General features: G+C 46.3%; 1 protein-coding gene across 1 annotated transcript in view; it reads right to left on the bottom strand.

The window, feature by feature from the left end:
• MAP2 (microtubule associated protein 2) overlaps positions 1-26,290 on the bottom strand; it is a 135,216-nt gene that overhangs the window by 57,093 nt on the left and 51,833 nt on the right. Inside the window, exon 2 of the mRNA XM_059820584.1 lies at positions 10,981-11,266. Coding sequence (XP_059676567.1) covers positions 10,981-11,242 — 262 coding nt within the window. The 5' untranslated portion in view covers positions 11,243-11,266. The remainder of the gene's footprint in view (positions 1-10,980; positions 11,267-26,290) is intronic.

Raw genomic sequence — 26,290 nt, 5'->3', positions numbered from 1 at the left:
TAGCCCTGCAATGCAGCAGCAGCTGCACGGCTAATCCCTTCCCGGCTCTGCTTCCCAGCCTCGCCCCGCGCCTCTACCAAGCCAGATGTCTTTCTCCTGCCAGCTGTGAGGAAGGGTGTTGCATTCTTTCACACAGCCTGCTCCTGTCCACTGCCTGCCCACCCTTGGAGACTACTGGCCCACACCTCTAAGTGTGCGAAGTGATTAGGAAAGAGAAACGTGCACCTACTCTTGCAGAAGGAAGGTGCGAGAGATGCACATAAAACCCTCAGTGCACCTTCTGAACTACCTCTTGCACTTTTTCTGACAGACCTGGGCCTGCCTTTTCTGGGCACTGAAACACCTGCAAGCTTCTGCAGCCATGGCGATGGGGACCATCTGGGTGCTGTGGGGAGAGCTGAGACGGGGGTTTGGGTCACTGCAGCCACTGGGACAGGTCTGCATCCAAAGGCTCTCAAGTGTACAGAAAATGAGAAGCAGCTGTAGAAATTCAAGATCGCAGAGGAGCTACACTGAATGGCTGGGACAAAGCTGGGACTACTTAGAGAGAACAAGAAAGGAAAGAAAAAAAAAAAGCCAGAGGCAACATAAGTAAGAAAAAAGAAAAAGAAGGAAGAGCTGAGAGCTGACAGAGCAATTGTTTAGAAGGACAATATATTCTTAAATAGAGAGAAAGGATGACAGTGACAGGAAAGAGAAAGCAACTCATGGACCGGAAGAGCTAAGGATTAGTTCTCTTTACAGCTCACCAACAACCTGTGCCCTGGATTTGGCACATACTCTGAATTTGGGGTAAAAAGCAATAGTCACAGCTGAAGCCTTTGCCTTCCCTCACATGTGGTGCAAGGCTATGGATGAAACCAGTCTGGGTACATCAGTGAGACTGATACATCTACACAGCACTGGCAGCTGATACATTAATAAAGAAGAGCAGAAGTATCTGTCTCGCCAGATTCACGGGCTACACGGACGGAGGACCAGACTGTAAATTAGTTTTATCATAACTGCCATAGGCTATATGGATTGCTGGGAGCTGTACCAAACTGATTATATATCACTATGAATTAGCTTCAAGGAAAGAAATAGGAACAAAAAAGTGAAATACCTGGGGTTTATTTTCCCCTCCCAAAGTATATAGTGCCTCCAAGTGAAACTGATTTCCATGAGGTATTCAATCTAGTCAGTCCTGAGTGAAAATTACTCTCTGGGAAGCAGCTAACAGGTTCTCCTGTCTTGGAGATAATGATATCTCACAGTTATCTTCCATATACTGCATGCAACTAAAATTGAAGCGTTAAACTTTTGACCAGGTACTTTCCACACGCAGGAGAAGGGCTCACTCACATGATCTAACGTACACAGCTGGGGTGCCTGGAGTTTCCTCCAATTTTTTCACGTCATGAGGAATGCCTCATTAATAACAAAACCCCCCCAAACAACCTAGACTGCATTTCTAAGCCATCACCTCAGAATGGGTTTTCCAAGCACCACTGACTCCACTCTGCAGTCAGTCTATGAAACAGCACAGGAAAATGTAAATGTTTTGCTCAGCATCTCCCAAGGAACAAATGACAGAGTCAAAACCTGCACGCAGACCTCTCACTTTAAGTCTTGCCTTTGAATTTGCACATCAACCTTTTCACAGCTGTTACAGACAGGCACTGTATCAACAGTGCTCATCTGCCAGCTGCTTTACGCTGATTTCCATCCCTTCGGCCGGCAAAGGCAAGCAAACCTGTATTAATGATCATTATAAGGATTTAATTTAAAGCAGGCAGTTAATCTACCAGTAGCAACTCCACAAAACGGAAAAATCCAAACCAAAACACCAGTACATGTTAGGTTTTGCTGTCCTTACTCAGGATATGAATATAGCACGAGAAGAAATTATTTCTTGCTCTATATTGTAACCTCACAGACTAGAACAGCAGGGAAGACAAAGACAGGGGGTTTGTCCCTGGCTTCCTTCTAATACTCCCTTTGAGTTCCTTGCTCAAATTAAAACCCAGATTGCCTTTGTTTTTCAATTTTACTACAGAGTAGCTCATCTGGGTTAGTCAAACCAAGAAAACTGCACACATATATATGTTTATCTATCTCACACATGTATTTTGCACTGTAAATACACCCCAAAGTATTATTTCCTTTTCATTTCCATGAAAGTTGTGCCTCTGGGAGGATGGCGGACTGAGGTCCCCATCACAAAGCGCTCCCAGTCTCTCTTCCCATCTACCCTGTCTCCCTTAACCTTCAGAAGCAAACGCTAGAGGAAAAGGGAAAAAAAAATTAAACCCTCCTTTCCTTTGTCAGACAGCCTGGCTGTGGCTCAGAGCTGTTACAGAGAGGCTGTGCACTCCTGAATGCTAAATAAGCTCCAAGGCTACATACTTTCTCTCTGCGGAGCTTAAAAAGAGATCTCACTCTGCGCAGGGACGTGTTGGCATGGTAACGTGGAAAAAAGAAATCAGCAACGCCTGGCACTCCTTGCAGGAGCAGGAGACTGTTTGTGCAACTCCCGTTTTTGTAAGTGATCTGATGGTACCTACCTCCTCTCCACCAAGGTTAAACCTGCGCCCAGCTCTGTGTGGAAGGGCAGATGCCCAGCGCGCGCGCCAGGAGGACCTGCCTCCATCAGAAGCACCTGGGGACAGTGGGGAGCTGTGCCTTGCGCTGGGCTAACCTGTGGTTAGCCAGGGCTGGAAAGCGCACCAAGCCACACACAAGAGCGTCCATAATGGGGAAAGGGGAGGAAGGGATTTGCGAAGCGTGGGGGTGAGCGGGTTAATGACCGCGGCTCCGGGCTCTTCTGCTCCACAGCGTGTGGGACCCTAAGAGCTCATAATTGACTGCGCACAGGGCGAGGGGCCAGAAAATGAGGCAGGCGATGCCCACCAGCATGTCCTGGGCTGTCACTGAAGAACCTGCTGCTTCTCTTTCAAGGTGACTTTGGAGAAGGCGATGCCATTTCAGCTCTGCCCCAAACAAGAGCAGCTGTGTCTCTGCAAAACAACGCTCTGTTGTTTGGTAATGAACCTTCCTCCAAATCTTCCTGCCCTCAGATCAAAACTGGAATGGAAAATTATATGCTGGCACAGTCCCCAGCAATACCACCTTCCAGCTGCAATTGCAAAGACCACTACCCACTGCCAAATATTGCCCAGTGCTCCTGCAGTGTCCTTCATGCTGCCATCCTGGGGATGGAGACCATGATGGCTTCCCTTCAGACATGACAGGGAAGAGCCATCAAAGCGCTTCACCTTCACATCTCTGCAAGGGGCAGAGCTGAGCCAGGCCCAGAGGGCAGGAGCCCGCAGAGCGGCAGCGTGCAGCCCTGCACAGGGCCATGCTGCCTGCCCGTGGCTCTGCCCCAGCCCTCCTGCGTGACATGGGGCAGCTCTCTTCACACCTGTCTGCCTTTTCTCCCAGCTTTTACAAGCCTTGTCTACTTTACGTAATTCATAAACGCACAAGCTGTCTCCGACGATACGCTGAAAAGGACTCCAGCACAACGGGCCATGATTTAGAACATGGCCTCTGGCCACAGCTGCCCCACCAGTCAGTCAGCTAACGCCAGTGTTGGAGGGTCGAGATCCAGCTCACAGAAACAGCAAAGCCAGGATTTACAGCCCCCATCAGAGCAGGCAGCCAAACATGGATGGCAGGGAGGAAGAGCAGAGGTGAACAGACAAAGGGCAATTTTTTGTCCACAACAGGGGGAGACAAAAGCAAAAATTTAACTCCCGGGATGTGTTCTGTATTTGATGGGATATTCATCCTGCAGCAGCAATAGCTATCCTGGCTACAGCAGCCCCCCAAGAACGGCTGCAGATATTTTCAAAAGGCAACTTCGATAAACAGCGCTCATGGCGTACAGTCTGAATTACTGGTGTGATTGGAACAACACATTATGAAAGATATTTCCTCCATATGCTGGCCTTGTTGCTCTGTGTTGCATCTCCGAGGTTGTTATTGATTACGTTTTCTGGGAACACTGACGGCACCAAGTGAGCACTGGTTGCCAAGCCAACACACTCACAGGCATTTCGCTCTTACTCCTTAAGGAAGCACAGCTGCTTATGCAATTCCCTCTTACGATGCTCATACCGTAACAAGAAAACACCAAAATGAATCAAAACACCAACAGGGAGCCCAAAAGAAATGGCTGGTTGATGCCTTCTCTTGGCCAGATTCAACGCTGACATGGCACAATGCAGCAGACGACTCTAAGAGTGTTACTGCACCTGGTTTGAGATACAGTTTTTAAAAGTGAATCTGAGCCACCTGCTGATATTTTCAGAAGAGCAATAGGAATAAAAGAAACCAATGGCTGAAATCTTCCAGGTGTCTGACTCCCAGCCATGGGAGGCAATGGAATCTGCACGCTGGGTTATCTCGTCCCACTGCCTTTCAGGCAATAATTCTTGCATGTTTGCACTGCCCAAAACTGTGCCAGACCCTCCAGCTCCTACCAATATATTTCAATCACTGACTGACTGATATCTGAAGTCCCAAGAGGAGGTGGGAGGGCAGAGCCAGCCCCTCAGAGAGGTTAGGGCTGGACAAAATGCGGTGTCTTACTGGATTTAGTGACCAATAGGGCCAGCCACAGAAAAACCTGCAGAGACTGGTCTCTGCAGCAATTAGTGAATATTCAGTCAGGGAGAAGATAGCTGGGGGTGGGAAATGCATGGGAAAAGACGGAGTTTCTCTGGCCTCATTCCTGGTCCTCTGCAGAGGAACAGCTGAGAGGACCTCTACAGGAAGCTTAACAGAGAATGGTAAAAAAACCAATTTTCTACAAGTGCCCCAAAGAGGTTCTACTGCCTCCGTCTACGCTCTCTTCAGCAACATAATTTGAACATGTCTAAAATAATCCCAGAAAATGACACTTGTATTACTCTTAACACAGAGAAGAAAAATTTCAGAAGTCTGGTATGTTTGCCTGTACCTAAATTGGCAAAGATGATGGTGCACAGTAATTACTGTCACATTTCCTGGGCAAAAGGAGAGAGATCAAAATGCCTAATTAACAGCTTCTTTCCCATGGGAGCCATCAATGACATGGTAAGATGCATTCTTCCAGCTTTGTAATATAAACAGCTGAAACAGGACAAACACAGCAATCACATTCATCTTCGAACGTCATTGATTCTGCATCCTTTTGTGCATTTTGTCTGTGTTGCTCAAGATATGCTGCTTGCGGAAAATGCACATCTGACACAAAGGCTGAGAGGCACCTTTGGGGAACAGGCCTTCAGGGAGCTTGCGAGGGGCTCTGGTAACTCCAGGAAGGCTTAGGCAGCAGCAGGACAGCCCGTCCAAACAGCCAGATGAAAAGGAAAGCTCTGACAAAGCAGTCCTGTTGGAAAGAAAGACTAAAAAGGCCTCCGTACAAAGACGGCCTGTTTGTATGTTTACTGGCAGTGCCATCTGAGCATTATTACTTGTATGGCAAGAGAGAGAGAAAGACACACAAAGGAAAAGAAGACTAAATGAGAAGTCACTAGAGGGGGAAAAACCATTAACACGCCATGGGACCAAGCGATGACTCGGTGCAGTTTGAGCCTGGAGAGGCTGTCGTGACCCCTTGCACAGAGCTGCAATCCTGCCCCCGCACAACCCGCCATCGCGGCTCCAGTCCTGGCCCTCGTGGGCTGAGCGCCCTGAGCCAGCAGAACTAAGCGCCATGGTGATTTTCTAACAGCACAGTGGTGGTGAGGGCCATGAATGAGATCCTCTTTACCTGGAGAGTGGCTACTAAAAGGTGAGGCTAGGAAAGTCGATGGGATACAGACTGTTCCCTTGACACACAGCCAGGTGGCTGAAACCAGCACTGTCCCTATCTTCACCACAGCTTTTTTGCATAGCCAACCTAAAGGGACTCCCCACCTCTGCTCAAGTATTTATGGGCCACGACTGGGCAGTCTTTCAGGCTGATATTCCCTGCAGCTTATTTAAATACGCTGATTTGAAGAGTAGCTGGTCACAGGAATAGATTTGTTGCAGATGCCCATTTAGTCTGGCTGAACAAAGCCTAAAACAAATGGCTGAATTAGCATAAATTACATTCAGGGCTGTAACGTGAATTGCCCCTTGCCACTTTTCTCCTCGGTTGTTCCTTGCAGACTGTGCTGTTCCTGCTGTCCGAACGCCCTCCTCTCTGGGGTAATATCTGCCATCATGCAAAAACTGTGTCGGCTCTGGATGAACAGATAAAACTGAACCTCTTTATGTTGTCCTTACCTTATCTTCAATTTTTCCTTCTTTCCCTGCCACCTCCCGACCCTGCTTTCCTCCCTCCCAGCTATCATCCCACCAGCTCTCGGCCCTTCGCTTCTCCTTGCTCTCCCGCTGCTGGGTCTGCTCCCCCGCCCTTCCTCAGCCCTTCACTCATCCCTCAGCTCAATGCTGCACTTCTTCATTCCTCTTCACAGGTCTAGGGCACTCCCCTCTTTCTGTTCCACTTATAAACTAAGACATACCAGTCTGAGGGTCCTCCCAGCCACCAAAAATCCTGGTCTCTCTCATTTATCTGTCATGGGCTCCCTCTCACCCACCTTTCCTGTGACTCAAGGGCTCTGAAAAGCAAGGCAGGAGTGCTCAACCTGCGGTCGGTCTGCTGTGCTGTGTCAGGAAGTCTGCTACAATTTTCCAGCAATCTCATCGCATCCCAGATGGTCTGGGTACCCTGCCAATTAATGAAGGGCTCTGTTTTTCACTCTGGCAGGACGCGTTACTGTCCTTAACATCGACTGCCACCAGGACAGAGCCACTGTCCTGAGGCTCTGGTAATAGGATTTCAGGAAATGCTTTCCCTTCATCTGTCAAAAAAATAATTCATCAAATAATTGTGTGGGTAATCCAAACCCACTCCAATTATAAGCCTGAATTTGGCATATATGAAGAAAGCACTCAATCAGCTGAGTCACTGTACATAAAGATATATTGTAGAAGATGCTTCACAATGCATCTAACTACTTTTACCCCTAATTATATTAATTTGACAGGTTCATCATTACATCACTGAAAAGAAAAATAAATGCATTTTAAGTGTAAAAACCCAAACTTTTATAGCTTGATGTTCCTTGCAAGTGAAATACGATGGATTGTGTTGAACTGCTGGTTCCTGGAGAATGCTGCAGCACAGCTATACTGCTCCTCAGTGCTTCCTCCCAGTTAGTTGACCATGACTTTTCAGTAAGCGAAGAAAAGGCTGCCACTCTCGTATTTCATTATAAGTCAAACACATCCTGTGCTCTACCATGGGGTCCAATCCAAAGCTTTCCACATCAGCCCACTTCAGAGTGAGTTTCTGAAGATTACTCTATCACACCTCCTTTGCAGCACACATCTCATGTGATGTGAAAATGTTTGGTTTGACAAGAGCTACAGATCTCATCCTCCCCTCTTTGTACTTCCAAAATCCTCACCAAAGACGCTATGTGTTGTGTGTGCAGGTGCAAAAGGACATGGACAGGCATGGATCAGGGGAAGCACATTGAAACTTGGTGGATCTTGGGTTGTGGGGTGCCGCAGACCACCCCAAAGGCAAGGTGCCTTCAAGGAGCTCCTTGTGGCTGGCAGAAGCATGGGCCTGAGGATGGAGTGGGGCTGAGCTGGTCTGCCAGAGGCAGCCCAAGTATATATACAAATATATATACACACACAAATACATGTAGAACGGAATAACTGCTTTACCACCCTTACTTGTATCACATCCATAGCAGCTTCCTATGGGCTAAGCCAAAACCCCCAGCCTATTCTCTCACACGTATTTGCCTTTGACTTCAGTAGATGCCGGATCAGGCCCTGAGGCTGCCCTGTCCACAGCACTGTGCACTCTCCCACGTTCCCATCGGTCCATTTGAAAGGAGGGCATTGATGTGTCTCCATAATGCAGCCATTACCAGCGTGATACCGAGACAGATCAATCAAAGGCAACACAACAGCCGGATTCAGAGGATTCCAAAATTGAGGTCAGACTCAATAACTCTTAGACAGACGCCAAGAGAGAGAGACACACATATATACAGGAAGGCAAATTTTAACTGTGCAAACCTAAAAATGTCACTTGCAGTGACGGATTGGATGCATTTTGGCAAGAACTGTTATTTCCTCCCCCATTACCACCCCTCGCCTCTGCATCAGTGTAGGCAGAAGGTGCCTTTGTCCCGGTGGCCTGACTCTAACCTTCCCCTTAACACACAGCCCTCAGATTTTGCAACACGAGCCCTGTAGATGGGTGCCCTGCTGCTTTGCTGTGCCCCAAAGGGACTATTGCACTGCTGCAGAATACCTCTCCCTAGGAGAGGCTCATTTTGTGACTAAATCCCAGCTTCTGGGTCAGTCAGGTGCCGGAGAGCTTCCCGAGGCAAAATGCCTCAAAACATAACTGAACTTTCATCAGCAGGGATGGGGCAACAGGCAGCTGCCTGGGAAATGCCCTGGTTATACTAGTGCTTGCTGTGGATGAGCTGGTTGTTGCAGGTGCTGGGGATTTACGGACTCCGACACAAAGGCTGAGAAGCCAGAGATTTTTCCTAGGTTATGGTGCTGGACTTGCACCAGTGAAAATAAAATCTCTGTAAATCCACTCAAATCCACAGTTTGGCTTAATTATCTCAGTCAACCTTGGCTTCCTGGGCATTTTCTCCTCAGCTGTTTGGAGTTGGTAAGCTACTACAAATAATTAAATGATTCACATTAGTGGTAATGATGTGTATCAGAGTGGCATTTAAAAACCCTACCTGATACAACACCCCACTGCTGTTAAAATTTACAAGCAGACAAACACAGCAAAGATGACTGAATCTGGTGGCGAATGGCAATCCTGATTTCAAGATCAAACTCTGAATCAAACACCAAAAATCCACCTCTAAACTTCCTGCTTCAGAATGCATTAAGCACATCCAGCTAGTAAATACTAGCGTAAAATGGCAACACACACCCTGGTCCCTTTCTACCACCACAGTAAGTTGCCAAGAGGTTTCTCCTTCAAAAAGAGAAAAAATATTAAAAAGCTATCTTAAGTATCCTAAGATGGTTTACATTGCATTAATTAAATACGGGCTTAGCCAGTGTGTGAGCATGCAGTGCACAAGTTTCCAGAGAGCTAGGAATTCATGCATGAAGACAAACAGTTTTGGTTACTTTTCTGGTGTTCAGGACAAAGAAAGATGCCACGAGGTAAGCTATATTAAGACTCCCAAACAAAAACTGTATGTATCGACAGTAAGTCCCCACACCAGAGATCTTGCAATCTAAGCAGACAGTGAGAAAAAAGCAGGGGAGGAGGAAATGAGGCCACAAAGTGGTGATCGAAGCAAACTTCACGCGGATCAAGAGCAGTTTTGTTCCCTTGGCAAGTGTATGTCCCCAGTCCTGCTGCCTCCTCTAGACCATACTGCCTCATTTTTATTTGGTCTGCTGTTTAACCTCTTGCCTCAAAAAGCAACACGAAAATTCCCTACTACAATGCCCACTGATTCCACCGATGGGCAGCAGTGGGTTCCTGCCTCCTCATCCATTAGCTGCAAACTCCTCAATTGAACATTCAGGTCTCTTTCAGACACTGACCGCCACTCAGAACCTGAGAAAGCCTGAGAAGTTAGTTTCTCTCCTCCCTTTCTAAGGAGAGGAAATTCCTCTTCATCCTGTAAAGTTAGTCTTACTTCTCTATGTGTACGGGTGGGACTTGCTCATGATGGTGTGAAAAATCTGTGGCAAAGAAGAGAAACGTGCTCAGTCTTCCCACAGCCCAGGCCAACCCCTAAGAACTGCAGCATCTTACCTCTATGATTCCTGCACACCTGCTCCCACTTATTTGCTGGCCAAGAATAGCACAAAGTTGGGTTACAGCAAAGAGACAAGACCTTGTTATTATCCTCCCAGTCATCAACAGTGTGTTCACCTGAATGCTTACACAGGATTCCTTTTACCTTTGGCTTTCAAGTTTTTGCTATCTATCCACCAGAAGAGACTCTTAAAATCTAAACCCATTTACTTCTAGCAGAGAGATCCATTTCCAGCACAATTGTTTATGAAATGACTATAGGGTCCAAGAGCCTTAAAATTCTCCCGCTGCTGAGAAATTATAGATAGCATTTCCAAATGCTGTCAACGGCCAACAAACATTGCTAGAAAGATCTCTTTAGCATGCATGGATGGATGCATCGAGGGCAGTTGTGTCTGTACAAGAGAAATTCCTCTTGCACTGTGCATTTGGGGTTTAAAGGGGGAACTCTGCACAGACAGAATTAGCATTTACTTCTAAAACAGGCAACTTGCTTTGCATATTTCATTTTGACACAATCGTGCTTTTTTTTTTTTTCCAAATAACAAGCTGAATCCTAAAATGCTAACATAGTTTACAAATAGACAAAGCCTCAGTGAGTATCCAGTGAAATATGTCTGGGCAAAGGTGAATAAATGCTGACACTGAATTGTGGTGTTCCTGGTCAGATTGAGCAACACATTATTCTGCAAATGGTGGTTTCAAGAAGGTGTTGTTACTCGTGAGCAGTAACAGGAGAACCCCTCCTTCATGCACACACAAACGCATGCAAGAGCAACATGTGCTATCTATGCACAACAGCTGAGCAGTTTCCTACTCCCTGCCAGCCCAGTGGAGCTGAGCGGCTGCTCTGCACCAGCCTGTTCTCTCGTCCTCAGAGAGGTGACCCTATCCCATCTACCAAGACGCACTAAGGTACCGTCATGCCTTTCCTGAAGTCTTCTCAGAGCACTCAGAGCACCCAGAGCACCCAGGATCCTGGGTGAGGGCACAAGCTTTACAAACCCAGATGAAGATGCAGCCCTTGCTGTGAAGAGCTAGTGCCCTTTCAAGGCACACGCTCCCTCATGTCAGCTCCCCCGTGCCCCGGGGCATGCTTGGCTCCCGCTAACATTTCCCCTTGGAGAAACATCATCCAGTGGTCTGCAGAGCCCCACGTTTCATGGCGAGGCATCAAGGCTTGTTACCTGCGGTCTCCCTGTCCCCCGCCGACAGCTCTCCATTGATCCCATTCTCTTTCGTCCGAGTGTACGTCCCTGGCTGCTCGTGGCCACCCAGCCCTGGCTCCTCGTCCTCTTGGTAGGGAAATCCATTGGCATTTCTGACCAGTCCGGCACCCGCACCACCCTGTTCCTTAATTTCAGGTGAATGTGGGTGCGAGGAAGCCTCTGTTAGCTGACCTGAAGTCCAGTGCGGTGCCTTGGCTTCGTCTTTCCTATCCTCCGCCATGGCTCCTTGCCTTCACCGCTTGGCCTGTAACGACATTAGCAGGAGAGATCAGCTCCAGGCGGGTGACTGTGCCCCTGGCCGGCAGGCAGCCACCGGGCGCAGCACAGGCACATCACCAGCAGCGCTGCCAGGGAAACTCGCGTCTGGCAGATGAGAGAGGCTTTAAATGCAGAAGCGTCTCTGCTTGTCTGTCCTGTGCGTGAGTGAACTGCTTTAAAACTGAAACAAACCACAAGTGGCAAAAATTATGGGTCAGGTCCTCCCTGACTCCCATATGCCTTGCAATTATTAGCACCAGTTTCTTGAGGGCTGCCCTTTTTGTTAATCTGATTTTAACTCATTAATTACAGTTAAATGTCGACCCACTTAATGAGAAGTGAATCGGTCATGATAATGCAACGACATCTTCTGGGGTGATATAGGGAAGAATGCCACAACTGCTAAAAGAAGTGAAGCTGCTATTGCAATTTTCATTGCAGTCGCAAAGAGCAGGTGCTCTTTGGGCACAGAACTGCAGGGCGATGTGTCATCTGTGGCACATGCAGTCTGCTGCTAGCCATGACAGAAACCACCTCTGAGAATGTTCACTGGGTTCCCGAACATATGTGCTATTTGACCCTGTTTATATCCGCTCTTACTTGCTGTTTTGTGGACATTCACACTCATTCCCTTTTGTCCAAAACAGCCCGTGGGGAACAGTTGTTTCCCACACAAGCATTTGCATTCTCTTATGACTATCAGTATTTACACATAAACAAAACTAATCATTATTTGCTACTTCACATGTATTTCACTCCTGCTAATTAGCTCTCATTTGTCCAAGCCAGGGAAAGAAGTCACTGCACAAGCCATAGGCTTTGGCTACTCCTCACAGAAAAATGTAGTAGTAGCTGCTCAATCTGTAAGCCTAGGAAGACAACATATCGTAACCTGTGTTTCCATGATAAGGTAACCTCTGGGGAGGAGAGAAAGGCTTGACCTGAGCTAGCTACTTCCAAGTGAAAACCAGCAGGCCTTTTCCAAAAGCACTTGCCACTTTTTTTGTTCCTGGGAGGAAAAACAACACCTAAAAGAAATCAGCTGAACGCAGTCAACCAGCCACGTATCACAGAGGCTGAGCAGTCTAGAAAAGAAGGCACAAAACTGCGTGGTGCATATATTCTGCAGACATTTAACAAAAACCAAACAACCCAGAAAAAAACCCTAGTTTCCACAGAGTCAGGTCAGTTTGGAGAAAACCTCTGAACATGAGAAAAAGCTATTTTTATTTGTCAGATAATCATTCACAGTTGATAACCCCTTTCTGATTGGATATTATCGTTTAATAATAATGACTTTCAGAGCTACTTTAAATTAAAAAATCATGGTGAATCATGAAAATTAGATTTCATTCACAATAAATATGTGACTCAAACTGTACTTCCACCCCAAAAAGGACTAATAACTCTTTTGCCTCCCTGTGAAACCACAGGGTTTTGGGAAGTACAGTTCTGTCTGCTCTCACCCTGACCCAGCACCATTCCCTGGGGATAATTAATTGCATAAAGACTGCAGGAGCAGGTGAAACTTCAAGCCCAGTGTTTCCTCTGAGCTGTAGTGGAAATGGTGGGCTGAGCAGTATCACAAAGCTCGGTGGCAATGAGACATGCCTCACTCAACCACAGAAATAGTGAACACGCCCCACATGCCTTTGCCTTCCCCTCCTCCTTTACCCTGATGGGAGACTCAGCAGTGAGCCATTCTGCATATCCAGCAAGAGCCTTAATGCAGCCATCTCAAATCACACCAGAACAGCTAATGGGGTAATTACAGAAGAGAGAACGCGAGCTGGGCAAAGGCCATCTCCTACGTACCAAAGAGATAGCCCTCTGCCTCTAGGTCTGTTTACTGCATGACACTAGAGGACATTTTCTGATCAGAGCCTTTCCAAAACATGAGGCCACAGGCCAAACGCCTCTCTCTGTACAGGAGCGAGTAGCACACATCCAAAGCCACCGACGTTTGGGGTCCGAGAACAGAACAGAGCCTGTTCTGGGAAAAAAGGAGACATTCTCTTCTATGTCCCCTGAGGAAGCTCAGAAAAAAAAAAAAAAAGAAAAATTAAAAACCCAAGCCCTAACTCAAGGCTTTCCCCACCAATCCAGTGCACTTTGAACCTGACAGTGAGCCTCAGGAGCAGTACAAACCTGCCCATCAGCTTCAGCAGCTCAGCCCCTGGGACACCCACGAGAGGAGCCCAGAGCCTCGGCAGGGATACGGAGGGTTACACAAGACCCAAGTGTGGGGAACGCGGATCTGAAAATCACTGGGACCAACGTAACGGTTATTATCCCACCGCCACAGTTTGGAGGCTATTATCCCTGAAGTGCCCTTCCCTGTTCCAGGCAGACACTCCCGGCTTCACTTGAAGCTCTTGAGGAAGGATATTCACATCCTTACAATGGACTGTGTCACAGAAGTCCTCTGTGAAAATAACAGAAGTGCTTTTATCTTTAAAAATAAATACAGTGGGCAGCCTTCAATGAGAGCTGTGTGTATCTGGAGGCAGAATTTGGCTCAGTATTTATAATAGATGGTTACAGAGTGAAACATGGGTGAATTCATTCTTCACTCTCTGTTATTCATCAAGTGCTCTCAGAGTTTATAATGGTAGTAGAAACACAGCGAGTGAGTCACACAATGCATCTTTGTACTCAGCAATTTAGCAATGACTATCTGCTGTACGGCGTGATTCATCCACAGCTCAGGTTCAAATCCAGAATACACAGGTGTGCTTTTTACGATCAGGTTAGTTGGTTTTCTGTCATTTCATTAGCATACCATGGAATTAAATTAATCAGGTAATTCAAATATTGACACAGAAATACCAAGAGTGGACAAACATTATGGCAGAATTTAAATAGCGTTAGGTATATAGAAAGAAGAAACCTGGAATAGTCTGGACAATCTAGGGAAACACAATACTTCAGGGAAGCAGAAAGTTCCTCTTTCCACTATGATTTTCTTATTCTTTGCATAAACTGCAACAAAGGCTTTCAAAAACTATCAGAAAAGAAGGCACAGCCAGTCCTCTAAAATGTCATGTTGCTTAGTTAAAAATTAATTTGGATATCGGAGAACACGCAGCAGCAATCTTACCGGTATGTTCTCACTAGTATGTTCTTACTGGTTTCTTGTCCATCAGCTGAAGTTAGTGGCGGTGAGAGGGTGACCGAGGCAGGCGCTGGACCACGGCAGCCCCAGGCAAGCAGGAGGCTGCAGGAAGGGCGGCAGAGCTCGCAGGCTGTACCAGCCTCTGCTGCACCAACGCCCCTGCACGGGCCCTTGCTCCAAAGCCGTCCTGGTGACACCACGCCAATATGCCCTGGGGCATGAGTGTGAGCTTCAGCGTAGGCTGTGCCAGCTACACAGCACGGGGCTGTGGAAACTCTCCTCCTTCATTATGTTCCCCACCTTGAAGCCTGATCAAAGCCAACTGTGCAAACCGGGGTATGGGAGCAGGGGTAGGCAATCCCCCCTCCCTCTAGAGGGGTCAAGTAGGTGCAGTTGTGCAGCACAGACCACATCAGTGAGACCGACACACATCTCCTGTGGGCCATGCACAGCCCTCCCCAAAAGGCTTTCCTTGCCCAGGCCAACATGCAGGAAGCTACTGAGACCCTGGCCATTCCCTGTCAGAGAGATCACGTTCCACTGGCAGCCGCCAGCAGCAAAGCAGCACTGAACAGGCACTTCACAGACCTTAAATTCACATCCTTGTAACTCAGGCAGCGCACTAGGCATGGCATTGTGGATCCGAACTGGAGACCCTGCCTTCTAAACTAATAACTTGTAGCAGAAACGATGGTAAAAACAAATTCCCCCATCCTTTTTAGCCATTTGGGAACTGTATAAAGACAAAAAATACTTAAATAACTTGGAATTAACACAAAGGGACAAACCTTGTAGGGAACATGTGGTCCAACTTTGCAGTTCCCTCCTCCTTTCACAGGCACAGTACAAATGTTTCTTAACCCATATGCTCTTTTATGTGATACCAGCTCCTGTTGCCGTGGCTGGGTTGAACCAAGCCTGAGTGCTTTGAACTCAACACACAACAAATTACCCACAGTAATACAGCTACAGCATGAGAGCATGATATGCAAAGCCCAAGACAATGCTGATTTAAACATCCTGTCGCGCTAGCTGTTCTTCTGTGTATTTCTTGAGTACATCTTGCAGAATCATCTTAGCATTATATTAACATTGCCTTTGCATGTAAGCAGATGAATTTTCTATGAACTTCACTTTTTAAGAGAACAGAATTAGGCCAATACTGAAGGACTTTACAAATACCCTGCCTTCCTGCTTCAAGCCATGTTTTTACCTGCTCCTGTGCCCCCATTCACAACGTAATAAGGCTGATTTCAGGGGAGCTTATTCATTAACTAAGAGAAAGAGCCACCTGGACACATGGAGGAAGAGCTACAATTCCAGTTCAGGGGAGAGAATAACACCAGAGGTTCCTCAACGGAGAGACAACAGACTCCTCCAAAAAGAAAAACAGACCCTGGCAGAGGGTATGGCCAGATCCTGAGCTCAGTAGGAGGGAGAGGGGCAAGAGAGGGAAGTGCCACCTGTTTGGCTCCAGGGCCAAATCCTGCTTCCCAGAGAGCTATTTAGCTCAGATGCAGCACAGCACTGACTCAGCTACCCAGCTCCTGAGTCCAGAGCCAGGATAGGGTGGGGATTGCTCTCTGGAGGCAGGCTGGGGTGCAGAGGCATGGCTAGCGTGGCCTCAGGTACCCAGGGCTTCCAAAACTCCTGAATGAGACTGTCTAAAAGAGAATTTTTAATGAAATTTAAGAAATTCAGATAATTTCTTTCAGAGAAAATAATTTTATGAGGTGTTCATAAATTTTTGAAGAAAAGAGGGCACCAAGAATTACAGAAGAATGAAATTAAGATGTCTTTAAAATGAGTTACACTAAAAAAAAAAAAATTAAAAAACCCCATCCTTCCTTAAAAAAAACCCAAACCATCTACACAAATAAGGGCAATCTAACTTATACTGGTAAATAACACAACCAAGAAAACCTTTAATTCATGTCCACGTACCAACTGGCCAGTTGGGATAACGTGTCTGAATATTAAATATCAGGCACTGTGGATTAAAAGGTCCCAAGGGAATTTAACTTGCCTACAACTTACGTCTAGAAGAGCCAAGGAAAGCGGGTAGGTTTCAGGAGGCCGGAACAGAAACATCAAGAGACAGAAGGTGAGAAATCGAGATGGACAATTTCCAATAACCTCCTGCCACCATCAAAAAGCTCAGCCTGTAGTATGTAGCACCCAAACCCTATCGCTGCTATTGTCTTCATAGACTCTCCACATATTTACAAAACACGAGGGCTAATTTTGGATGCCATTAACACATGGAGAGCTTTGTATCCAAATTTCACCCTTTCATTTTGGTTAACATGCATCTTCTCTCAAATTAATTTGATTATTTTGGGATGTGAGTGGTGTGCCTCACTGATCAAAAAGAATCGCAGCAAACAGCATGGATGGGGAGAAAGTCTCACGGCGTTTGACAGGGAACACGTTAGCTTCCCTTTTACTTAAAATGCTCAGTCATAGTCCTCAAGCTGCCAGATGATTAACAAAAGTTACCACTTGATCCTAAATGTCTAAGTACCATGATTCTAGTAATATGGTATATTATTAGGCAGAATTATACATTCTCTCAATTGAAGACACTCTAGCTCTCAAAGCCTAATAAAGGACAAACAGGTTTCTCTGGTAACTTATAACAAATATGATTTATTGTCCGCTGCTTGAGTTATTAGCTTGCAGCTAGATCCCTCTTTCTAGACAATATGAGCAAGACTATCCTCTTAAATACTACCTTGCATTTGTTAAAAATGCAGGCAGCGTTCATCTCCTCACGCTTGTATTAGCATTTGGTGGGTTTTAAAGGCTTTTCCATTTCCACACTGCAAACAGTTAGTCAATAGCCAAATATTCTTTGTAGAAAATCCTTTTGATTGTACCTTCGATTACAAAATGGATGAAAACTAATAGATGGCGCCTGGACCAGAGGCTGTGGAAGGAAGCTGACTGTGGAAAGATCAAGAAAATTTACTGCAATCTGCATCCTTGCCAGAGCTGAGAATGAGGGATGGCTGCAGCCTCTGAAGCAGTCGATCAGACCTGCAGCGGTGGCATGGCAGAGAGCGAGCGGAGAGCCAGAGGAGCAGCTGCTCATACTCCACGCTCCTCCACTCCTTCCTGCACTGTGTCCTGCCCTGTGGGCGCAGAGATTTAAACCCCTCTTGGAGTTTCCCACAGCTGGGCTGGGCAGCAGCGGAGGCAGGCAGGTGGGAAGGGTGGGTTCACCCCACCGCGGGAGCCACATGGCTCCTGATGAAGGGGAATGCTTGCACTTGGAGAAATAAGAATCTGACAAAGCCCCCCTGCTCCGTACTGAGTAACAAACCCTGCGCGGACAGGTGGTACACCCAGGTGGTGGTGTACGGGAGGGTCGAGATGCAGCAGCAGTTGCATTTCTGTTGGTAGCGAACATGTCCATCCTGCTGCAGAACATAGGAGCAGGTACACATATGAGAACGAGTCTTTCAGCTGCCACTCCTGACGGACATCCTCCCTGGGGAAGGTATTCGTCTCTCTGGGCTGCTGGAAAGCAGAGTGCAAACTGAGCCAATCTGCCGTCAGATGCTCCCCTCCCAGGACACACAGCTGCCCGGCACGCAGGGCTGCCCTCGCTCCCACACCCAGGGACCGCGTCCACTTGTTTAAACTCCAGAAGTCTAAAACTGGGTGCGTCCTTCTCTCTTGCAGTAGTGAAACCGTGGTACTAGCAGCTTCTGCCTGTAAGAACATCTACCGTAGAGCTCACTTCTAGCTAAAAAGCTAAAAGAATCCCTGCACACCCCCTCCTGCTCCAACACCACCCGTTTTCGACAAACTGTTTCTATCCACAATGCTGCATTTTTACACCATTTACCATTCATCAAACACCCTCACACACATCTATCACTCATCATAATTGCTTCCTGCAGGAGAGAGGAAAGGCATTTTAGCTGGTGAAGGAGATGGTAACCATGACAACAGCACTATGACAACTATAAGTGATATCTGAAACAAGGAATAAGGCAAAAACTTATTACCAATAAATTTGGTCCACGCTAAGGATGGCAAAGGCACCAAAGAAGCAACAGCAGTCAGTAAAGGTGCCAACGCGAAGAAACACAAGTCTCTCTGGATTAAATTGCACACAGTCCTTCTGCAAATTTTAAGATGAGGCACCATGTCAGCCTTGTCTTCTCCTGATCAGTAAACAGAGAAGGCAGTCCCTGCTCAATCCTACCTGGGATCTCTCCCGCCCCGGGGAGCTGGAGGGGCTGAAGGATGGAAGGAGTGCTGCCGGGAATTCGGGACATTTCCTGGCAGCCAGAAGACTCCCAAATTTCTCAGTGGAGTCTTTTGTTTCCAGGAGACTTGTTGAAACGAGCCCTGAACAAGGACAGGGTTGCTCCCAGGGGAGCACCTCAGAGTGAGACACACCACATTGATTTTTCCACCAAGCACAGTTTCAAATGGGCATCATGAGCCTTCTCTGTGCACTTTAGAGAAGGCATTGCAGTTGGCAGGCTTGTTTGAAACAGGAGGCTCCGCAGCCATTAGCCAGCAACCATCTAAACAACCTGTGCCAATCCCAACAGAGAAAAAGATTCACCAACACTGGTGGCTACATTGCCTTTGTCACCCTCAAAGCAGGAGGCACAGAGAGCAGAAAAAGCACCATAAACAAACAGCACGAGCTCCAAGTGCTGCGTGCAGATAAGAGTTATTCCGGGTGTGATCAGACAGGAAAACGTTCAAAGAAGCAGCTGCACTACGTGACCCTCTTGGGGCTTTTTGGGGGGAACTCAGCTCACCATCTCTGGATTCAGTGAGCATCCAGGAAAAATGTCTCCAATAGAAAAAACATCTCTGTTTTTCATATTTCCCTCTTACCACAGTGGTCACTTCAAACCTCGGCAAGACGACAGTTGAAAATCTGTAACAACACCACAGCTGAGCTGGAAGATGGGCTATGTAAGACAAGGGTACTCAAAATACTACTTAAGGGGAAAAATTCATCAGTCTAGGAAGAAGTAGTATACAACTTGATATAGTCATTGCAGGCTGAAGAAAAAAGAAGGTAGAACTACCAGAAATACTCACAAATACATCGCACCAGAAGCACTGTGGCTGCCAACATTTCACAAGTTTGGCCAGCTGAAATCTTGTCAGAAACAAACATTGGCTGGCTAATAAAAATGAACATTGAATGCTTGGTTCCCCTCCCCACTGCCACTTCCATTATAATTTTCAGTGCTTATAAATGGCTGAAACAAAGTCATCTTCCGCTTATTTATCACACAGGTACATAAGGGGATGGCAGCACACACTACCCAGTTTACGATCTTCTAATTCTTAGACTCATATTTTCAAGCCTGTTGTTTGAAGGAGTGCCAGCCAAAGGGTGTATTTGCCACGGCTACTGCAAATAGGCTACATGGCTATGCTCACACTGATCAATACTTCTATTTGGATGGGGTCTGGTAAAGGTAGCCCATGAAAAGGCTGGAGCGAAATTTTGCAGGTTGTTTTTTTTCCGCCACACTGACCTTGCTAAGACACATTGATTTGATGTTGCATCTCTTCTCTCGAGAGACTCCAGGATGGATGACAGCTCAGATTAGGTAGCAAAGAATTAATTAATTATGCTAATATGTTACTTGCATATTCTCCATGTAGGACAGGTCTATGCTCTTGCCAACTTCAGTGGAGCTACTCTGCATGCAGGTGAGGCAACCTGGACCATTTAGCAGAGAGGGGCTACAAACTTAACTGCTAAGCAAAAACTCACGCAACAAAATCTCGCTTATCCAGAATAAGCACTTTAACTACCCTAGTGCGTCTTTTGCTTCTCCGCATACATTAAATACTTTCACATCTCTCATTTCTTCCAGTTTCACCAAGATCTCATCAAGCATGACACATTTTCACACGATCTTAGCTTTACTCAGTGAGCTTTTAATTAGAAAAAAAAAAACGCTGCCTCTACAAATGTGTCTGCATTTTTTGATTTTTCAAAGGTCTTACCTAACTTTTAAAACTAGTTCCACCCCTGCTACAGTACAATCTTTGAAAATTACCAGATGCTATCTTTGGGAGCATCATCACGTCAGCTACTACAAATGGTAAAAAGCATGTCCTGGGCTAATTTCTGGCAGATTCTTCCCCGTGAATACATGCAGGAGAACCAGCCTACAGCAGTAATCTGGAACGCAGCATTTGCACCACGCTCCAGCTCTCTGAGCCCTCTCCAGGGCCATAGACCCCCGAAAAAGGGGTAGTTCAGTAACTCCAGAGGTGGACTTCCTGATCCAGCTGCCATCCCAACATAATTCTGTCATTCCATATGCTGAAGTAAAGGAACACAGTCAATTATTCCACAACTGAACAAGCAACACAAAGATGCTGATGTGAAAATGAAGTATGGAGGCGATAACAGGAAAGGATCTTCAAGGCCATGTGCTGCTCCAGTTTATTTAGGTAAAAATTCTTGCACACGTGAAAAAAGTTTTCTTCCTAGGTCAAGGGATAATTCCTTCGCTGAGAGTGCTTTTAGCTTCACTTCATAATACCCAGACACACCAGGCAATCATGGCAGGCACGCAGTGGAAGCAGAAGCATCTTATTGTCTAACAGAGGCATTGTTTATTCATGCTGAAAAAGAGCATTAGACAAAAGAAAGCTTGTTCCAAGGTCCCTCCATCCAGACTCACTTGAGCTTTTGACTCTCGGTTTCGTGGTCAGAAAACCTGAGAAGCAGGGGTCCAGGAACCCATTACAGCCAAAAGAAGCCAATGCTTTTAACTGCAGCACAAAACATCTAACTGTAAATAAATAAATAGAAATAAGATGACAAAGGGTTGGAAAACTGATTGGGACAGAGGTTGTTTGCAAAGTCTGCTTGCTTCTGTGTTTACAGCAAACTTGGCATGGATCAGCTAGTGCTAGAATTTTCTTTCCTAGAGAATGCCTGAGCAGCGACTGTTGTGCTGCAAAACCTTGGTCCTACAGGAGCGGTAGGATTACTTCATCCCTTCATATTATTTTCTAACCAACAATGTTACAAAGGACTTCTTCTAACTTAAATATACCCTTATGCTTGTATGACTTAAAAATACGCTGTCCACCCACATTCAGCCACCCACTCATATGACCCATGACTGTATACCCAGGCAAATAAAATAATCTCTCCCTAACTGGAAATGAGAATACCCAGAAATCTTTTGTGCTCTTAAACGCTCTAGACAGTAAAATCACAATATTTGGGATATAATTTTATCATGTGGTAGCTCTTCCCTGCCAAATCTTTACTCAACCAACCCTACTACCTACAAAAGAAAAGCAAGCAAGCAGCCACTCCTCCAGCCTGTTCAGGCACAGGGGCATGCAGGCAGGGAGGACAGAGCCAGTATTGAAGGAACCTGAAGCCACAGGAGTTGATTTTGCAGCCCTTACTTTCAGAGGAAGTTTTTCCCTGCAAAGGGCTTTAAGTAAGATCTTGGGATACGCATTGAAACAGAAAGAGGAGTTTATGTGCCCTGGCTTGTATTTTAAGTATAGTGATTTTTTTTAAGTTTAATTTTTAATTCCTTGGGTTTTTGAATTAAGAAAATTAAGGTATCTAAAGTGTGAGGAGGAACCAACTCGCTGAGTCATTCAGCATTTCTGAAATCTTAATTGCAGGACTTGCTGTCACAGCAAAGACCTATTTCAGAGACTTGTTTCCTCCGCAAGCTCCCATGGGTGTATGCAATTATCTGATTCTTGCTGCAGGTTGGGTTTAACCTTGTTCTGCTACCACCCCTTGTCTTCCCACCCTTTGCCGAGGGGCTGACGTACGTACGTGAAGTCAGTGGCATTCTCCTGGGATAAGAAGAAGAATGAATGAGTTTTGTGGGAGGCGTGGAAGAAGCCCAGGGCTGGGGAGTAGGAAAGGATAAGAAACTTGCATTGGATGAAGAAAGTGCATGTCAAGAATGATAAGATGTGACTGATGAACAAATTCAGTAACTGAGGAAAAAGTCTGGAAAAAAACCCAAGCCATGGGGCTGAATTTGTGTTGTTTTAATATAAAGAGACAGCCAAGGGGAAGGAGGGAAGCTAGGATTTGCCATCTCCAATCAAACCATCCAGTCTAGACTGCTGCCACAAGCAGTGGCCAGCACGAGCTGCTCCACATGAAGAGGCAAGAAGCTCCATAGAGCTTCGGTCTCACATTGGCTTGTTCTCAATGCACAGGGTCTCCACCTGATGACACAGACCTGCTGATCTCCATCGGAGCCAGGTGCCTACATGTCTGTAAGGATCCAGATCATCATGCTCTTTCCAATACAAGCAGTGCATACAGAAGATACCCTCAAGGTGACTTTCTGGACAAGCGAAGTAACCTATCTGTGTCCTTCCATGGACTGCTGTCAGAGATTTCCATTAAAAGGATAACAGGACACAAAAAGCACAATGGGATAGAGGACATGCAGAGCATTGATAGACACAGAAAATTTACGCATGCATTCATGTGTTCAGGTGCTTCTGATGCCTTTTTTGAGAGGTACCCAGGATCCAACACATGATTCATCTTGAATTTCTCTGTAGCCTTATAGCAGCACTAATGCTGATGTTGGTTTAGGATGCCTAAAAGCATTAAATATTAACCACAAATGAAATAAAGTAGACCTGGAAAAGGTACAGGGGGCTCAACGAGGATGATAAAAAATCTGGAAAAGTTTCTGTGCAAGGAATGACTAGACAGACTATGACTCTTCATCCTGGGAAAGAGGGGAATGGGACAGATGTTTATAAAAATACGTGCAGCATGGAGAACATAAGCAGAGAAGAGAAAACAATCACTCTCTCCACAGAGCTATGGTACATGGAACAGAACTCGCTGGGGGCAGGCTCCCTGCAAACGAATGGTGATTCTTCCCACTGTAGGGAATTACACTGTGCAGGAGGTGGTGTATGATAACAGCTTACATAGGTTCAAAAGCCAACTGCTGAATTTTTCTTCCATTAATTTGCCCATGGTTTCTCGATTTGAGAGCCTTTTCTGGGAAAAGAATGTTTTTACCATGTAAATAATATCTAGATCTAACGCGGCTTAAAGGCTTTATTTGCTCTTTTAATACTGACTTTAAATAATTGCATGGTTTCCTGTCATTGATTTTTAAAGGCAACCCCTTCCCCATCAAGTGTGATGGAATGTCACAGCCCCTTGCCGAGCATTACAATCTTTAACAAACTCTAAATGAAAATACACTGTATGACACCAACTGTATTGCACTGTAAATGAAAAGCACCTATTGCACACCAAGGCTCTAGCAAATGACCAGCTTTGTTGGTCTGCTAAGTTTCTAACTGAAACACAACATTACATCCCAACACATGTTCTTCCATATCCTTCTGCTGATGAAGGAAAAACAGGCTCTGCAGTCTACGTCTTGCCACTTGCATGGGGCTGGTTCACCAGATCACAGAATCACTACGGTTGGAAAAGACTTGCAAGATCATCAAGTCCAACCATCAACCCAACCCCACCATGCCCACTAAACCATGTCCCACAAAGCCACGTCCACACGTTCCTTGAACACCTCCAGTGAGGGTGACTCCACCACCTCCCTGGGCAGCCTGTTCCAGTGTCTCACCACTCTCTCAGTAAAGAAATTTTTCCTAATATCCAGCCTGAACCTCCCCTGGCACAACTTGACGCCATTTCCTCTTGTCCTGTCGCTAGTCACTTGGGAGAAGAGACCAACACCCACCTCTCTGCAACCCCCTTTCAGGTAGTTGTGGAGAGCAATAGGGTCTCCCCTCAGCCTCCTCTTCTCCAGACTGAACAACCCCAGCTCCCTCAGCCGCTCCTCATCAGACTTGTGCTCCAGACCCCTCACCAGCTCCGTCGCCCTTCTCTGGACACACTCCAGCAACTCAATGTCCTTCTTGTAGTGAGGGGCCCAAAACCGAACACAGGATTCGAGGTGCGGCCTCACCAGCGCTGAGTACAGGGGCACGATCGCCTCCCTACTCCTGCTGGCCACACTGCTTCTGATACAGGCCAGGATGCTGTTGGCCTTCTTGGCCACCTGTGCACACTGCTGGCTCACACTCAGGTCCTTTTCCACCGGGCAGCCACTCTTCCCCAAGCCTGTAGCGTTGCATGGGGTTGTTGTGACCAAAGTGCAGGACCCGGCACTTGGCCTTGTTGAACCTCATACAATTGGCCTCGGCCCATCGATCCAGCCTGTCCAGATCCCTCTGCAGAGCCTTCCTACCCTCGAGCAGATCAACACTCCCATCCAACTTGGTGTCATCTGCAAACTTACTGAGGGAGCACTCAATGCCCTCATCCAGATCATCGATAAATATATTAAACAAGACCAGCCCCAAAACTGAGCCCTGGGGGACTCTGCTTGTGACCGGCTGCTAACTGGATTTTGCTCCATTTACCATGACTCTCTGGGCTCAATCGTCCAGCCAGTTTTTTACCCAGCAAAGAGTACACCTGTCTAAGCCATGAGCCGCCAGCTTCTCCAGGAGAATACTATGGGAGACAGCATCGAAGGCGATGCTCATTTTCAACCTGTTCTGCAGAATCAACTTGACCATCTCATGCTAAAAATCTACAGACAGCACATGGTGACACTGAGCTAATGATTAGGTTGGGGGCATCAACAGGAAGATCAGCTGTGAAAAGTGTTCTGGGGTAGGGGTGATGCTGAAGAGAAAAAGCACATGAGCAGCTAGGAAGACAAATGGCTCTTCCAGAAGGACCTTGTTATGCATCCAGAGCCGCCACTTGTAAGAGGTCTCATGAGATACTATACGTAAATGTTTTATAGATGAGATGCTCGAAGCTGCAACAGCATAAGCGAAGTCTTGAATGTTTTCTTTTTCATTTAGGGCAAGCAGTCTGAAACACATGCCCCACCACTGACCTCAACTCTGACCCAGAGGGGCTGTCTCTGGTTGAAAAGATGGTTCATTCACTCTGCTAGAAGGGCTGAATGAACAGGCAGTATTCAGACTGCAGAACACTTATCACTTGGGATTCCCTCAAAATTTAGGTCTGACATGACTGGGTCAGTAACCACGCGCTTTTGTTCCTAGCTCCTTGAACAGAAATGTCTCTTTGCATCCTTCAGTGGTTTTCACAAATCAGGTCGATTTTTATGGCTTGCTAATTATTACTGCTAGACTTCTGCCAGGCTTCAGGATGAAAAGAAGTGTATTTCTGAAAGCTCAGGGCACAAAACTTACAGAATAAATCACTGTCTATCTGGCAGCAACAAAATCCAGCCATGGCAGCCACTTAAATATACACATCTGGATAGTGCTGAACTTTATTTGTTTAGGAATGGAAAGTTTTGTTCTGCTTCTGTTGACAGAGCATATTAAAGATTGCCAAAAATGCAAAAGGAGAAAAAGAAGTAACTGTCACAAGCTGGATTTTGTCTAGAGGTGCATCATCATATATCACACATAAAAAGCTATCTGAAATGACATTAAGGTTGCAAGGTTACACCTCAGGAGTTTGGCTGGGAAAGAAATGAGAGATGACTGCATAATCATAACTGGGTCCCCTTCTGCATATGTACTAAGCTACTGCCTAGTTCAATAAACATATTTTATTCTTCCCATTTGCTCTGCCTACGTTATCCCAGTCTCTATTGCATCAGCTGCCCAGCCTAGCCCAGGCATTGCCCCTGTGGGCTCCAGTCCCTCACCCAGGGCCTGTCCATGTTTGCTGTCAGCACTGCAAACTTTGAAAGTTTTATCCTCCTCATACCAAGGTCCACTTTCAGATCCTCTCATGCAGGTTTCATCCCAAGCAGCAGTTTCCTCATTCTCATTCCTCTATTAACTTCCAGTTTTCCTTCCTGGACTTCTCACCCAGTCCACCTCTACAACTTGACTCCATCTCGTTGC

The sequence above is a fragment of the Gavia stellata genome, chromosome 8 (genome assembly GCF_030936135.1).
Source record: "Gavia stellata isolate bGavSte3 chromosome 8, bGavSte3.hap2, whole genome shotgun sequence".
In the NCBI taxonomy this organism is placed as follows: domain Eukaryota; kingdom Metazoa; phylum Chordata; class Aves; order Gaviiformes; family Gaviidae; genus Gavia; species Gavia stellata.
The sequence above is the reverse complement of the archived record's forward strand: the minus strand, read 5'-3'. Positions and strand labels throughout refer to the sequence as shown.